This window comes from Chanodichthys erythropterus, chromosome 19, assembly GCF_024489055.1.
Source record: "Chanodichthys erythropterus isolate Z2021 chromosome 19, ASM2448905v1, whole genome shotgun sequence".
In the NCBI taxonomy this organism is placed as follows: Eukaryota; Metazoa; Chordata; class Actinopteri; order Cypriniformes; family Xenocyprididae; genus Chanodichthys; species Chanodichthys erythropterus.
Genome location: NC_090239.1, coordinates 25,811,713 through 25,827,787, shown reverse-complemented (window position 1 = coordinate 25,827,787; position 16,075 = coordinate 25,811,713). Strand labels below are relative to the sequence as shown.

Genomic DNA, 16,075 nt, shown 5'->3' with positions numbered 1-16,075 from the left:
CATTCATGTGGCACCTTTGAGACAATCTGAAACTGTGACCACAAACCATGACAGTTCAAATAAAGGATAAAATATCAGCCTTTCTACTGGGATCACAAAAACAAATGATTATTTTTTTTAAGGTTTCCAGTAATATAGTTTCACAATCTCAACGGAAGTGTAATAAGATGTGAGATTTGATATCTTAGTTCTCATTTCTTTCATTTTTGTCATTATGATATCAGCACTGAACTTGACCACACACCCAATTCTCATGCATGATCACATGTTCGTTCCACAGAATGAATGCCATAAAACCTGCAAAGCAGGAAAGAGCAAATCAGTACTGAACAACGTAAAAACAGGTGGAAGACTTCAAGGAGCTGCTGATACTGTAGATATTTGCTTTCTAGAAACTCTAACTTAATTATATCCGGTTCGGAGAGTCAAAGTGCAGTTAGTGAGCGATTAACCAGTTCGAGCTTTAAGAATGGACGCACTGACCGCGATTCTTCTCCTCTGCTTCGCTGTTGCAGTTTATATTGTTTGTTCTCTGTACCTGCTACGAAATCCATGTATCCTTCATAAGAAGAAACAGCTGGGATTCTACTGCAGACACATTTCACACAGAGCAGGCAAGTGAATTTTTTTCTTCTCAATTTAAGTTTTATTGCTTTGATCTAAATAATTTGTTAGAATAAAAATATGGGTATACAATTGTCAAATTGACCATAATTCAATTCAATTCACCAAAAATCACACTTAAAAAAATTTAGCAACTAACACGTGAACTGGCAGTCATGAGAGTATTAGTAGACGGCCTACTTAATGTCTACCAACACTTTATTTTGATGTTCATCAACAGACATTTTACTGACTATAAGTAACTTTGGAAGTGCATGTCATCTTATTCTGTTAATGAGAGTTGATACGTTGTTGTAGTTAATAAAAAGTTACTTATAGTTAATAGAATGTCTGAAGTGGACTCAAAGTGTACACGCAAAAATAAAATTACGGTAACACTTTTCAATTAGGTTCATTAGTTAATGTATTAACTATCATGAACTAACCATGAGCAATACATTTGTTACTGTATTTACTGATCTTTGTTAACATTAGTTAATAAAAACACAGTTGTTCATTGATTGTTCATGTTAGTTCACAGTGCATTAACTAATAAGGTTCATTAGTTAATGTTAGTTAACTACATTAGTTCAAATGAACTAATAATGAACAGCACTTATAGAGCATTTATTAATGTTAATTTCAACATAATGCATTAATAAAATCTTGTTAATAATGTATTAGTACATGTTGAAATTAACATTAATAAATGCTGTAGAAGTGCTGTTCATTATAAGTTCATGTTAACTAAAGTAGTTAGCTAACGTTAACTAATTAACCTCATTGTAAAGTGTTACCAAAATAACTGTAAAAATGTACTGAAATACAGTAATATACCATAAAAACAATGCAATCTGGGTAATATTTGTCGTTTTAAGAAAAGAGGCCTATAGGCTACTTTCTCAAAAATGACAAATAATATTACCCAGAATGCAGTGTAATACACCGTAAAACAATGCATTCTGGGTAATATATGTCGTTTTTCAGTAAAGTATCCAATAGGTTACTTTCTCAAAAACGACAAATAATATTACAAAGAATGCAGTTTTTATGGTATATTACTGTTTCGTTTTTTTATAGTTATAGTGTTTAACCAGTTTTTTTTTTATTTGTTTTTCACAAAATGTTAATATTATATATGTAAATTAAAAAGTTTTTTTTTTTCCTGAAGCTCAAAGAGTATAGCATGGCATAAGTAACGCCAAGATCATTGGCTCGAATTACATGAAAATTCATGTGTATGAACTGATAAAAATTGCATGCCTTCATCGCAGCATACATTTCTTCAAATAAAAGCATTTGCCAAATTCATAAATGTAAATACCCTCAGAGAGTAATTGAGAAACTGACAAAATATTGGGGTCTGTACATTAAATTTGCATGTCATAATAACATTCCACAACTTCTTAAGTGAAATCTATATTTCCAACAACTCAAAAAGACCTGGAACATAAAATCATTCTTTCTTTCTTTTTTTTTTTTATCTATAGGCTCTGGAGAGAAGATAGAAAACACAATGGAAGCATTTACACAGTGAGTTTCTCTTCTGCTATATCTATTTTTCTTCCATTCCTCTCTCCTTTTCTCCAGTTTAACCATCTGTTTGTCTCATCATGTGATAGTGCTGTCTCTGTGGGCACTGAGATGTTGGAGATGGACGTTCACCTCACACTGGATGGCTGTGTTGTGGTTTCACATGATAATAACCTTTTGAGAGAAACAGGATATGACAAAACAATATCGTCTCTTAGATTCGAGGTGGTCATTTTAACCATTCATTTTTCTCTTTTCATCTGTTATCATTTGTGACGGCTATTTTCTATGTTTCAGGATTTGCCTCTCTATGAAGAGAGACTCGAGGTCACATTTTATGTTGGTAAGTCCTTTGTTATGATTCTACATGTCCACTTGTAAAATATTAAGTGCTTTAGAGTCGTTTGTAATATATGAAATGTGCAATGTGTTAGGACACTACAGTACAGGGAAGGACAGAAAGTTTGTGTTGCTGGAAGATGTCTTCAAGAAATTTCCCAACATGCCAATGATGGTTGAGATCAAAGAAAACAATGACTTGCTCATAAAAAAGGTGAGATCATTTTTGCAACATTCAGTGTCTTATAACTGGCTCAACTGTCATTTAATTCACAATGCTAAAAAAATGTTGCATGTTTCTAGATCACCATCCACCACAAACAAATTAATTGCATGTTTAATGATTCGTTCAAATGGTCTCTCAAACTCACAAGTTGAAATACACAGCACAAGAAGTGTAGTCAGAAAAGATGTAGTAGGTACATCTACATTCTATAGTATGAGTGAATGTAATCCAGAGTCATGAGAAATCGAGTCCCCCCCCCCAGGAATCGGGTCTCCTTTAGGACCCAGGTGGTAATGCCTGATCAAAAGTTATCGCAACATCTTGACTAATTAAAACCTATTACACTATCATATAAAGGTTTATTACATTAAGTGCACAAACAACATGCATAAAATATAAAATGAATGCATAATAAAACAAACTGGAAACACAACCATGCCACAACCATTTTTTAGGATAAGGATTGTTGCAACATACTATATTCTATATTTAGTAATTCTCCTACTTGTCTACATCAAAATGGACCTATTGAAATGAATAATAACTTGGTATCACTTTTATGTTACTGCAGGTCTCTGGTCTTGTGAAACAATATCGCAGAGAAAGTATTACTGTTTGGGCTTCTGAAGAGCCTGAAGTTATGGCTAAATGTCAGAAGCAGGTACAGTAGTGTGTCCCTACAGGGGTCAGTAATCATAGACGTCTTAATACAAAATTTCCAAGCACTGTAAAAGATCTTTGGCTTATCTTATCTTTTTCTTATCTATGTGTGTGTAGAACCCGTCCATACCCTATACATTCACTATGAGGCGTGGAATACTGCTTTATGTGCTCTTCTATACTGGGCTCCTTCCCTTTTTCCCTCTGGGTGAAAGTCTGCTGCTGTACTACTTGCCCAGGATTATCAACAGGTCAGTCTAAAGTGGGAAGGATTGGAATTTCATCACTGACCAAGTTTTTTAAAACGTTCTGAGAGTTATTGGTGGGTTTTTATGGTAACACTTTACAATAAGGTTTCATTTGTTACATGAGTGAACTACATTAATTAACATTAACTAATGCTTCTAAAGCATTTATTTATTTTTGTTAATGACCATTTTAACATTTACCAATGCATTAATAATATTAATGCAAAGTTGTAACTGTTAATATTAACTCATTCCCTGTCAACGTTTTTGAAAAAAAAAAAATGGCAGAATTTTTGATCATTTTCAAAAAATGTTCATGCCCCCCCAAAATATTTAGTTGTATGAATATCTGAACATGCAAAATGTCAAAAGAAACAACAGCAGTGTCTGCTTTAAAAAAAAAAATCTTGATTCATGCATCTGTTTTTATCAACACTTGAATGTGGGTTTCATTTAAAAAAAAAAAAAAAAAAAGCTTCACAGTCCTAGCTGGTTCTGGGTTGACACTTTATTAACGTTAGGCAGTTTTGATTTATATGCTGTTTGATTGTGTTTTTTACATGTGCATAAGAAATTCTTTTATCGCTTGTTTCTGGTTCTTATTCGCATGTTTTGATCGGGAAATTGTGTACTCTTTCAGAAGATGCGTAATAGCACATCTGTTTTTCAGAATTTTCGGAAATTTCAGGCAATGGCAGGGCAGTATGGAAGCTAGTTTTCATCATAGGATAAAAAAATTGTAAAATGGTAAATGACTTCAGAATCACTTTTCTTTTTTTTTTTTTTTTTCCACAATTGCGAGTTTACATCTCACAATTCTGACTTCTTTTCTTTTCTAAAAAATGCTGGGTTGTTTTAAAAAATAACCCTTTTTTTTTTACCCAAATTTAACCCATATTCACCCAAATTTGGGTTAAATTTAAAAATAATAATGATAAAAAATATTCTAAAACGTTTATAAATCTTATATAATGTTAGTTTCAACATACCATACATTATTAAATCAAAAGTGTGTTAATATTTAATGGACCTGGGCCCGTATGTATAAAACTTCTCAGAAATGCTCTTAAAAATAGTCTTAAGTTTTCACATAAGTGTCAAAAAATTCTTAGTAAAGAGTAGGAGTTTACTAAAAGAAAGAAACGTTTATAAAGAAGCTAAAAGCAACTTTTAGTATAAGCCTGATTCTTAAGTGCTGACTTTAGTGTTGTAAACTAAGGACTACAATAACGTCAACTCAAAATGGCTGACCTTAACCTCTGAATCAGCCAATAGCAAGTCTGCAAGGGTGTCCATTAATATTTAATGGACCTGAGCTAACATAAAGTAACAATTAAGATGTTTTTAGTATGAATACTTATTTTAAATATACTGTAACAAATATATTTGTTAGCTAAGACCTCATTGTAAAGTGTTACTGTTTTGCCATAAATTGTATTTGACTAATACTAATGCAGTAGTTATGTGTTTCTCAGGACATATATTCCAGAGGAATCCTATCTGAAGAACAGATTTGTTGTGTGGCTTCTTCAGAAGTAAGTGACATTCATCTAACAAAGAGCCGTCGAATAGTTTTTCACTCAATCTTGTGATGTGTGATTGTGTTTGTCCATGCTTTGTTTAGGCTCATCATGCGAAAATCTTTGTTTGAACACTTGGCCAAGAGAGGCTTGCAGGTGAATATGTGACTTTTCTCAGTTTGGTAAAGCTAAAAACGGGTCCAAGGCAAAGCAAAATCATTCATTTCATCTCATTTTTGGCATCTCAGGTGCAGCTGTTTGTGTGCAATGAAGAGAGAGATATGGAAGCTGCATTTGCATTCGGAGCTACGGGCGTTATGAGCGACTACCCGACCCTCCTGTCGAACTACCTCAAAAAACACCCTCAACCTCCTCCTCCTCCTCCTGCTATTTATTAGCTCAAAGGGCCTGATAAACATTGCCTTTGAATAAGAATTTTATTCATCTTTTTCCTACACATAAAGCTTTGCAGGAATTATGGCAGTAAAGCACTTTCTGTCATTTCAACAGATAAGAAATTGTATATATGTTCTATAGAAACATTTCAGTAAACATTGCTGATAGGGATTAGCAGTGAAAAAGTATTTTAAAGGGGCCATGTAAAAACAAACTTTGAAAAGATTTGAGAAAGAGATTTTTAGTTCATTCCAGTCCTAAAAAGCCTGATGTATCATATTTGATACTCACATTTTAATGATTTTTCTAAAAGAATGATTTGTGGACAATCAAGTAAACCAAAGTTACTTCAGTCCAGGAAGTGTTCAACTTGAAATATTACTATCAATATAAAAATTGATACAATATGATACAGCAAGGTTACAACACAGCAGACTCTTCAGTATATGACGGTTTATTTTGTTGTTTAAAGGACATTGTTACATTTGCATTTACAACCTTAAGCTCAGACAATGAATATTCTTTGTGATATCCATTTACACAGTCCAATATGACTAAATGGCGGTGTGATTGGTTGAGATCAAATCACCTGTAGAGGATCTCGGTCTTTTTGAGAGATCACTATGTTAACCGTGTCGCCCAGTCGTGCAGCCAGTCTGTCTCTGAATACAGTCAGGAAGCCTCTCTCGCTGTTGCTATGGTCACTGAGAATCACACTCGTACCTTTAGAAACCGCATCTAGAACCTCATGATGGGACATCTCACCTGAAAAAGAGAAAAAATAAGCTTGGGTTAACTGCGTTTTTTTGTACTTATATTATTTGTATTCTATGACTTCAATAAATTGATGAACATCAGATTTTTGTTTTTGTGCCATTTGTGACATACCAGTGATGTAGAGGTCTGCTTTTACTCCCTGTATGACAGACGCTCCAGACCCTGCACATACTGCAACCGTCTTCACCATAGAGTCTAAAACATCATATAAATGCATATCTGTCATGCCAGAGTGTTTGGCATGGTAATGGATATGACAATGTTGATAGGTTTGATATTGGAAGAATAGATCTGCTTCGCTGCTGCTGCAGAGCAAGTATGGAACTTGCTACTGCCAATACATACACGGCAAGCTGCTGTACAATATAGCGTACATGATTTACTCGTAGCAGATCTACACAAGTGGAGCTGGGGAAGGTGGAGGGTTTCTGAAAGCATGCTGCAACTGCTAGTGCTGACAGAAAATGCTGACCTGTATTTGAAGTTTGAGCAGCGAGCTCACTGGCTCATCAGCTGTGCCCTATCGAGAATGATGTGATTGCAAGGAGGTTGATTTAAAGGATTTGTTCACTTCAGAATTAAAAAATTTCCTGATAATTTACTCACCCCCCATGTCATCCACAATGTTTATGTCTTTCTTTCTTTCATAAAGGTGTTTGAGGAAAACATTCCAGGATTTTTCTCCATATAGTGGACTTCACTGGGGTTCAACGGGTTGAAGGTCCAAATGTCAGTTTCAGTGCAGCTTCAAAGAGCTCTACATGATCCCAGACGAGGAATAAGAGTCTTATCTAGCTAAACAATTTTCTAATTTTTCTAAAAAAAAAATAAAATTATATACTTTTTAACCAAAAATGCTCATCTTGCACTAGCTTTGCGATGCACCACACATTATGTAATCACATTGGAAAGGTCACGTGTGACGTAGGCGGAAGTACAGATCCACTGTCTACAAAGCGAATGTGCAAAGACAACAATGTCGGACGATTTTGAAGTTGGAGGAGAACTTTTTATGGATTCTTTTGCATCTACGTCATGCGTGACCTTTCCAACTTGATTACATAACACATCGCAATCACAGAGCAGTGCAAGATAAGCATTTGTGGTAAAAAAGTATACTTTTTTTTTTTTTTTTTGAAAATGACATTGTTTCTCTAGATAAGACTCTTATTCCTCATCTGGGATCATGTAGAGCTCTTTGAAGCTGCACTGAAGCTGACATTTGGACCTTCAACCTGTTGATCCCCAGTGAAGTGGGGAGAAGTGTGACACTTATCCACCTTATTTTTCAACACGGAAGTAAGCCATTTTCTGTGAATGTATGAGACCTTTCATTCATTAGCCACTATGGGTAAATAACTAGAGAAAGTGGAGTAACCAGTAAAACTATTTGCACTACAAACCAGTTTGGTGATGATTACTATGATGAGAAGAGGCTTGCGCAACCAAATTTTACTTATCGGTTAGTTGAAGAAAAAACCTTTTCAAATTGTTAACATGACTGATCCATTTGGTAATTATGTCAGGCAGGCACTGAAGCAACTCACTCCAATATTAACACAGATAAATGTACGCTATTACTAGGTGTGTATCCAAGTACATGACATGTTTAACTTAACTATAGGCGCATCTATAATGCAGAGATGTCAAATCAGTGTGGTCAACTTCATCTTTGCAGCCGACACTCACTTAGAAAACACTATTGATTAAATTATTAAAATGTTTAGACAGTTTCCTTTCAGACACATTCATAGTCATTACTTTTGCCAGTGCGCTGTAGCAAGCTTTATGAGTGTGCTTGAGGCATGCATAAAGGCACATTATTATGTTTTCATTTTTCTCTGTAATGTAGAACAATGTTACATAATATTCTTTCTCAGGCCTGACACTGAAACCATTTTCTAATGCCATCCCCCAGTATAAAGTTTAGCAATTAAATTATTATCATAAACATTGGACTAGTCGACTAATGGCTTAAATCCTAGTTGGACAGAAAAATCTTTGGTGGGGGCAGACCTAATAATTATAATAAAAATTTTGAATAATTTAAGAAACAGAAATACCAGTCGGCAATTTCAAGCAGCATAATGCACACTAGAAGTGGAGCTGGAAGCGGCAGCCACTGGAAGCCTTGCATTTAAGGTAAAAATGGTCCATTCTTATGTTAAAAATAAGATTGATATCGCTCATACCCCACCTAATGTTTGTTGGTCCCCCAGGGCCAGTCTCAAATGGGGTAAACCCAAGTGAGTCTTCATTTTCTGAACTGCTGTAGAAACAGACACTGGCTCATCCAGAACACTGAGTCGTCCTTGACCACAACCCAACAAAGGAGGCTAGAGAACAGAAAAAGAGAAAATCAATAAATTGTGAGACAGGTAAAATTGGTACCTGCAATTATATATCAGGATGTCAATTATCAAATTAAATTAAAACATGGTCTTAGAAATGACTTTTTTGCTATTTCCTTGGAAAGAACAGGTATGTCAATATGTCAAATACTGAGACGTTTCAGAGATGTTTTCATTCAATACTTTATGTACTGCTTAATACAGCATTTGTTTGTACAAAAATAAAGTTCAACATAAGCCTATACTATTTAAATACCAATAAAGTGTATAAAATAGAATATAAAAAATATATTTTTATCAGTGTTACGTTGATAAACATTACACAATATAGCATTATGATTACATGAAAAGAGCTTTTACTGTTATAAAGCTGGGGAAAGTGGAGGGTTTAGATTTTTCACACAAAAATCTAAATTCTGTCATTAATTACTCGCCCTCATGTCGTTCCACACCCGTAAGACCTTTGTTCATCTTCAGAACACAAATTAAGATATTTTTGATTAAATCCGATGGCTCAGCAATAACACACCCTTTTTCAATGCCCAGAAAGCTACTAAAAACATTTAAAACAGTTCATGTGACTACAGTGGTCCAACGAGAATACTTTTTGTGCTCCAAAATTAACAGAATAGCGACTTTATTCAACAATATCTAGTGATGGGTGATTTCAAAACACTGCTTCATGAAGCTTGGAAGTTTTACGAATCTTTTGTTTCAAATCAGTGGTTCGGATCGCGTATCAAACTGCCAAACTCTCGTGATGTAACAAAGCCTCATTTACTGAACTCGTGTAATTTTGGCGCTCCAAACCACTGATTTGAAACAAAACATTCGTAAAGCTTCGAAGCTTCATAAAGCAGTGTTTTGAAATCACCCATCACTAAATATTGTTGAATAAAGTCGCTATTTTGTTATTTTTAGCGCACAAAAGTATTCTCATTGCTTTATAATATTAAGGTTGAACCACTGTAGTCACATGAACTGTTTTAAAAGTTTTTAGCAGCAAATTTCAAATTTTTTTTCTATTGCTGTCAATGCAGGCCTCACTGAGCCATCGGAATTTATCAAAAATATCTTAATTTGTATTCTGAAGATGACGAAGGTCTTTCAGGTGTGGAACGACATGAGGGTGAGTAATTATAATGACAGAATTTTTGTGTGAACTAACCCTTTCAGTGTCACATGATCCTTGCTGATATGCTGATTTGCTGCTCAAGAAACATTTTTTTATTATCAGTGTTGAATTTTTAGAGTTGTGCTGATTAAAATTTTTGTGGAAACCACTGATTTTTTCAGTATTCTTTGATGAATATTAAGTTCAAAAGAACAGGATTTATTTGCACATTTTTTTTTTTTTACATCATAAATGTCTTTACTGTCTCTTTTAATCAATTTAATGCATCCTTTCTGAATAAAAGTATACATTTTACTTACTTACGAATCAAAGATGAACAGTATGACAGACACCAAAAAAAAAGACAAATTGTACAGCTAAAGTTGTTCTTTACTCACCTGCTGGACTTGTGTGATGTTCAGGGATTTGCTTGCATGTGGATTTGAAAGCAGAATCTGCACAGCAGCAGTTAGCGCTGAACTATTACAGGTTAGGTTCACCTGCTGCCCTCCACTTTCATTTCTGAAGATGAATATGGAGTAGTGTTTGAATGGATGCCATTACATATTATGGGCAAAACTACTTGCAAACATACACTTACCTTATTGTAGAGCACTGAAAGGTTTCACTGCCTTCAATTTGTCTTAGTTGCTCCAAAAGGCTGTTTAGTTCTTCTTCATTCATGGACGAGAACTCAAGCCTGTGTTTCTGTGGGCCGCAAGAGTGGGCTTGACTTAATACCGACACTTGTCCGCTGCCTGTGAATAGAGGCACAAGTAAGAATTTCTGACTCTTTGACCCACACTACAGAAAATAAAGTGTTCTTTCTTACCCATTCCTCCAACTAACCAATCATTAACGCCTCCTTCAACACTGTCCCATGAAGTGTGAGGAGAGAAAATGGCAATGCCGCCCTCTATTGCTCTGACAGCCAACCGCTGCTTCCAGTCCTTCTGAAGCAGGCGTTTGAAAGGTCGAAAGAGTGGTGGGTGGTATGAGACAATCAGGTCACAATTCATCGCTACAGCTTCGTCCATGACGGCTGCTGTCAGGTCATTGGTTAGCAGGATAATTTTAATTGGACGTGGATTGGTGGGCTCCACCAACAGGCCAACGTTATCCCACGATTCAGCCAATGACAGTGGAGCGAGCTGTTCGAGAACCTTGAGCACTTTGTGTAAATCCATGTGTCCAACAGGATGGGTGAAACCAGAAAGGTAACGATTATCTCTATCAGACCCGAGTACAGGAAAACAAGACCTTGAGGGAAGGGGGTGTTGAAAAGACAAATGTGGGACAAGAAGAGAAGTGAAAAACGAATGTGAGGATGAAAAATGGAAAGAACAAAACTGTGAAGCAGAAAGCTGTGGACTACAGAGAAATTTGCTGGTTTTGAAAGCGATGCAACAGCTCAAACGGAGAAGATTTCCAGAAAATCTGATGAACATGAGGGAGGGAAAAGCTGTAAAAGAAAAAAATCAGATTTAGAAACTTATTTCTAATACCAAACATACAATACACAGGGATGCAAACAGGTAAGGGGGGAAAAAGGGGAGAGCATTGTGCGGGGCGGGGCACAGATTTTTTTTTTTAAAGCTGCAGTCTGCAATTTTTCCTTTTTGTCTCCATCTCTTGTTTGAAACCTGCAATTGCAGTCATATGCAGAACAGTTATCTGTACATGCGTTGTGCCTCGGCACGGCTCGTCAGCGCGGATAAATCTAATGCTTGCTGTGAGTCACCGCACCGGTGTGGATACTGTATTTCAGAATCACAGATTCTACGTCTTGAAAGTATGACCAATATAAGAATTTTCACTGGAAAATATCATCTGAACAAGTAAGCAACATGTCTGCCACTTTTGTTCTGACCAACTGGGGAAAAAAGCATTAGGCCTACAATAAATTGCACTGCCAATGATGATTAACGAGTTCGTTTGCCCATATAATCTTTAGGATATTAGGTTAGCTAATTTGGCTTGCTGTCCACTGAGGAGGGGCTCGATGAAGCATCTTCAACTCGAGCTCTGATACACCCCCCAGTGAATAAATATAGGATGTGATTACATAGGGCAAGGTACCTGAAATGAAGGTGGAGTTTGGGGAGGTGGAGGGATGCTGAAACAGCTGAGACTGAAGAGAGGTAAGCAGCTGCTTATATGCTCTGGCTGTTGATTGGAAGATTAGATGGGCTCGCTCCTCCCTAAATTACGTTTAGGAACTTCACTTAAATCTAATGATCACTTAGCTCGTGCAAATTATTATTACTGTTATACTTCATTCTCAAATCGTTAATGCTAACAACATCAGCATTGCGTGACTATGTGTATTTAGTGTGTATTAGCGTTACCTGTAGATTTCAATTTCTGTATCCACTCCACAGTCCAAAGTTTTTTGCTTTTTGGCTACGGGTGAATCTCCAGTTGTCACTGATGATTGTCATTTGGATCTTTCTGGATTACAATCCACCATCAAAACGATAAGTTTAATTATTTCAGCTCCTGTGAGAACAGGTTATAAATGATCCGCTACCAGCAGCATCCTCACGTGATAAAACCGACTAGCCTGGACTCCTTCCTTTCTGTGTACGGACGTGACGTAATGACGCACAGAGGAACTGCTGCATGCTCAAATTTCCTGCGGAAATCCACTATGTCATTCTTATTATAAAACATTATTACAAGCTTACCGTTGTGAATCGAGACAAGATAATTAGATAGTTTTGAACACTGGCTGGTTATGTACTTGCTCAAAAATTGATTTTGGATCATTTTTAACCAAAAAAAGTTACGGACTGCAGCTTTAAGTTATTTGCTTTACATGCTCATTTATCTTTATATGTCCAAAATTGCAATTTTTCATGAAAAAAATGTACATATTGTTGCAACATTTTACCAAAATCAACATTTGGTTGAAATCTCACGTTATAAAAGACAAAGTGCTATGCAGGATATTTAAGACAATACTGACTGATTAGACGGCAATAGTCCACATCTCAGACCTCAAATACATAAAATATTGGAAAATATATTTTAAAATATAGGAAACACTGTTCAGTACAACCAGTTTAATTTTTTGTACTTGTAAGTTCACAAGTACCCCTCCCCATAAAAACACTTTATAATTGGATCTATGCAAATCCGAATATTACGAATTTTGATCTCAAAAAGGTGAGGAGTTTGCATCTATGAATGCAAGTATAGGACTTTTTAGGAGCCTTCATACTGAAGCTCTCAAAGCTAAAAAGACTAAAAAGTTTTCATGGGGTCGAAAAACCACATCAGACGTTGCATATATAAATAAAATGCATGTGACATAATGTGATATATATGTTTGGAAATTGATTCTTGAATGTGATTTATAAAATAAAAGGTAACTAATTTCTCCACATGCTGTTATAGTCTGCACTGCCATCATCAGGTAACAACTTGCTAAAGGGAAGCTGCACGCGGAAAGAGACTGTCAGGTTAACTGCGCTGCAATAAACTGTTTAAAACACAAGTCAGAAGGATCTTCAGCGCTCTGCAGAGTGAGATTACGCTAGGAAAACTAAATAACGTGTTAAGTTACATAGAAAACTCACTGGAAAAGTTGCTTCACGAGCGAATGAAAGCGGCAGCTGTCAGTCGACAGAACGTGAGAACGTACTACTGTAACACGTCATATCCGCTCATCCGCACTTTTAATTCTTGTTCTTGTAGTTTTTTAAGGGCAAGAGCATCTCATTCACCTTATTTTAACGCAAGAAAATGCAATGATAAAAAAACTTAAGAAAAAAATAAGTTATAGAAGGTTGCAATTATAGAAAAACTGTAGATTTCAGATTTTTAGAATATTTATTTTTTTATTTTAAAAAGTAGCGTAGAAAATTGAAACAATTAAACAATGGTAAAAAAAAAATAAATAAAAAAAAAAAAATATATATATATATATATATATATATATATATATATATATATATATATATATATATATGCTATACTTTTGCAGATTAAATTAAATACTTCCTTATTTAGCCTATATATCTGTACTGTTAAGTGATTCTTTTCTCATATATATAAGTGCTACATGATTACTGGAAATTCTTTTCTTTTGGGGGGTTTGTGACTTAAAAAAAACATGGTGTTATGAAAAAGCTGATTGAAGTCAGAGGTCATGATCCCGATAATGCTGCTTGACCTGCTGTGCAGAAGGCGCAGTATCATGAATAAGAGAGAGAGAGAGATTTATGTGGATAATACATCCTGTCATGCATGTTTCAGGGATAAAACTGCAATGATGGGCCAGAAGCCATAATCATTACATCATTTGCCATCCTGTATCCCTCTTAAACAGCTCTTTTTTTTTCATATAAAAAAGATCTATCCTCTCTCCTTCAGCTGGTTCAGTCTCTGATTATACTTCATGTTCTGTCAGCTTTTCTTACTTGAGGTATTCCTTTAGATATTCTAGTAGGTATTCTCTAGTATTTACTGCAACCACAAAACATTTTTCTTAAATGTTCTAAAAGGGTGAATTCATCACAAATTTAGTCTAGTTTTATGCTTTGCAAGTTTACAAAGCGTGTTGGATTCCAGATAAGACACCAAAACCAGTGTGTGTTATATAAGGTTTTAATCAAACACTTTTGGGGCATGAATGTTGGCCTTGGCACTGGACAGTGTGTGAGCGGAGGGCAGTTGTGCTGGACAGATGTGCTCTGTAATATTGTGTGCGAGGGAACGGGGTGTTAGTTTACTTTGGGTAATTTGTGGCCTAAGCCCTGCAGTCCCAGCTGTCACGCAGAAACAAGCAGTATTGTCAAGCAACTGCAGCAGAGGATGTGTGTGTGTGTGTGTGTGTGTGTGTGTGTGTGTGTGTGTGTGTGTGTGTGTGTGTGTGTGTGTGTGTGTGTGTGTGTGTGTGTGTGTGTGTGTGTGTGTGTGTGTGTGTGTGTGTGTGTGTGTGTGTGTGTGTGTGTTTGGTCAGATTGAGATATTCTGGGCCATAACCGCCTGAAGATTCTATTTCAAATAAATGCTGTTCTTTTGAACTTTCTATTCATCAGAGAATCCTGAAAAAAAAAAAAAATGCATCAAGGTTTCCACAAAAATTTTAAGCAGCACAACTGAAAAATGGAATAATCGCTGCTGAAATTTCAGCTTTATATCACAGGAACAAATTACATTATAAAATATATATAAAACAAAAAAAAGAAGAAGAAAAAAAAAAACATGGATGCTTGTTTCCGCCACGGAATAAAACAATTTAAAAGATAATTGCATCTTTTTATCTCACAATTCTGACTTTATAACTCGCAATTGTGTTTTATATCTCGCAATTCTGACTTTATAACTCTCAATTCTGACTTTATAACTCTCAATTCTGACTTTATAACTCACAATTCTGACTTTATATCTCACAATTCTGACTTTATAACTCTCAATTCTGACTTTATAACTCTCAATTCTGACTTTATATCTCGCAATTCTGACTTTATAACTCTCAATTCTGACTTTATAACTCTCAATTCTGACTTTATATCTCGCAATTCTGACTTTATATCTCACAATTCTGACTTTATATCTCGCAATTCTGACTTTATAACTCGCAATTCTGACTTTATAACTCTCAATTCTGACTTTATATCTCTCAATTCTGACTTTATATCTCGCAATTCTGACTTTATAACTCTCAATTCTGACTTTATAACTCTCAATTCTGACTTTATATCTCGCAATTCTGACTTTATATCTCACAATTCTGACTTTATATCTCGCAATTCTGACTTTATAACTCGCAATTCTGACTTTATAACTCTCAATTCTGACTTTATAACTCTCAATTCTGACTTTATATCTCGCAATTCTGACTTTATATCTCACAATTCTGACTTTATATCTCGCAATTCTGACTTTATAACTCGCAATTCTGACTTTATAACTCTCAATTCTGACTTTATATCTCGCAATTCTGACTTTATATCTCGCAATTCTGACTTTATATCTCACAATTCTGACTTTATATCTCGCAATTCTGACTTTATATCTCTCAATTCTGACTTTATAACTCGCAATTCTGACTTTATAACTCACAATTGCGACTTTTTATAATGCAATTCTGACTTTATATCTCTCAATTCTGATTTTATATCTCACAATTCTGAATTTATAACTCTCAATTCTGACTTTATATCTCGCAATTCTGACTTTATATCTCACAATTCTGACTTTATAACTCGCAATTCTGACTTTATAACTCACAATTGCGACTTTTTATAATGCAATTCTGACTTTATATCTCTCAATTCTGATTTTATATCTCACAATTC

The 16,075-nt window shown here is 35.2% G+C and overlaps 2 protein-coding genes across 3 annotated transcripts; one reads left to right on the top strand and one right to left on the bottom strand.

The window, feature by feature from the left end:
• The first annotated feature begins 340 nt into the window (after nt 1–340).
• Nucleotides 341–5,534, top strand: gdpd3b (glycerophosphodiester phosphodiesterase domain containing 3b). Its single transcript, XM_067369414.1, has 10 exons — nt 341–614; nt 2,094–2,136; nt 2,226–2,361; nt 2,434–2,479; nt 2,571–2,689; nt 3,273–3,362; nt 3,479–3,612; nt 5,085–5,144; nt 5,234–5,285; nt 5,378–5,534. Exons 1-10 carry the CDS (start codon nt 470–472, stop codon nt 5,525–5,527), a joined length of 975 nt encoding a protein of 324 aa, XP_067225515.1. The 5' UTR covers nt 341–469; the 3' UTR covers nt 5,528–5,534.
• Nucleotides 5,535–5,572: 38 nt separating this feature from the next.
• Nucleotides 5,573–13,410, bottom strand: nif3l1 (NIF3 NGG1 interacting factor 3-like 1 (S. cerevisiae)). 2 transcript variants are annotated; one of them, XM_067369409.1, is made up of 8 exons: nt 13,349–13,367; nt 12,116–12,402; nt 10,600–11,229; nt 10,369–10,525; nt 10,166–10,289; nt 8,500–8,638; nt 6,414–6,497; nt 5,573–6,290 (listed from the first exon to the last, which is right to left on the bottom strand). In XM_067369409.1, the coding sequence occupies exons 3-8, from the start codon at nt 11,213–11,215 to the stop codon at nt 6,106–6,108; spliced, it is 1,305 nt and encodes a 434-aa protein (XP_067225510.1). In that variant the 5' UTR covers nt 11,216–11,229; nt 12,116–12,402; nt 13,349–13,367; the 3' UTR covers nt 5,573–6,105. The 2 variants fall into 2 exon arrangements, with proteins under 2 accessions (XP_067225510.1, XP_067225509.1); XM_067369408.1 differs by lacking the exon at nt 12,116–12,402 and having other exon boundaries at nt 13,349–13,410.
• Nucleotides 13,411–16,075: the final 2,665 nt, after the last annotated feature.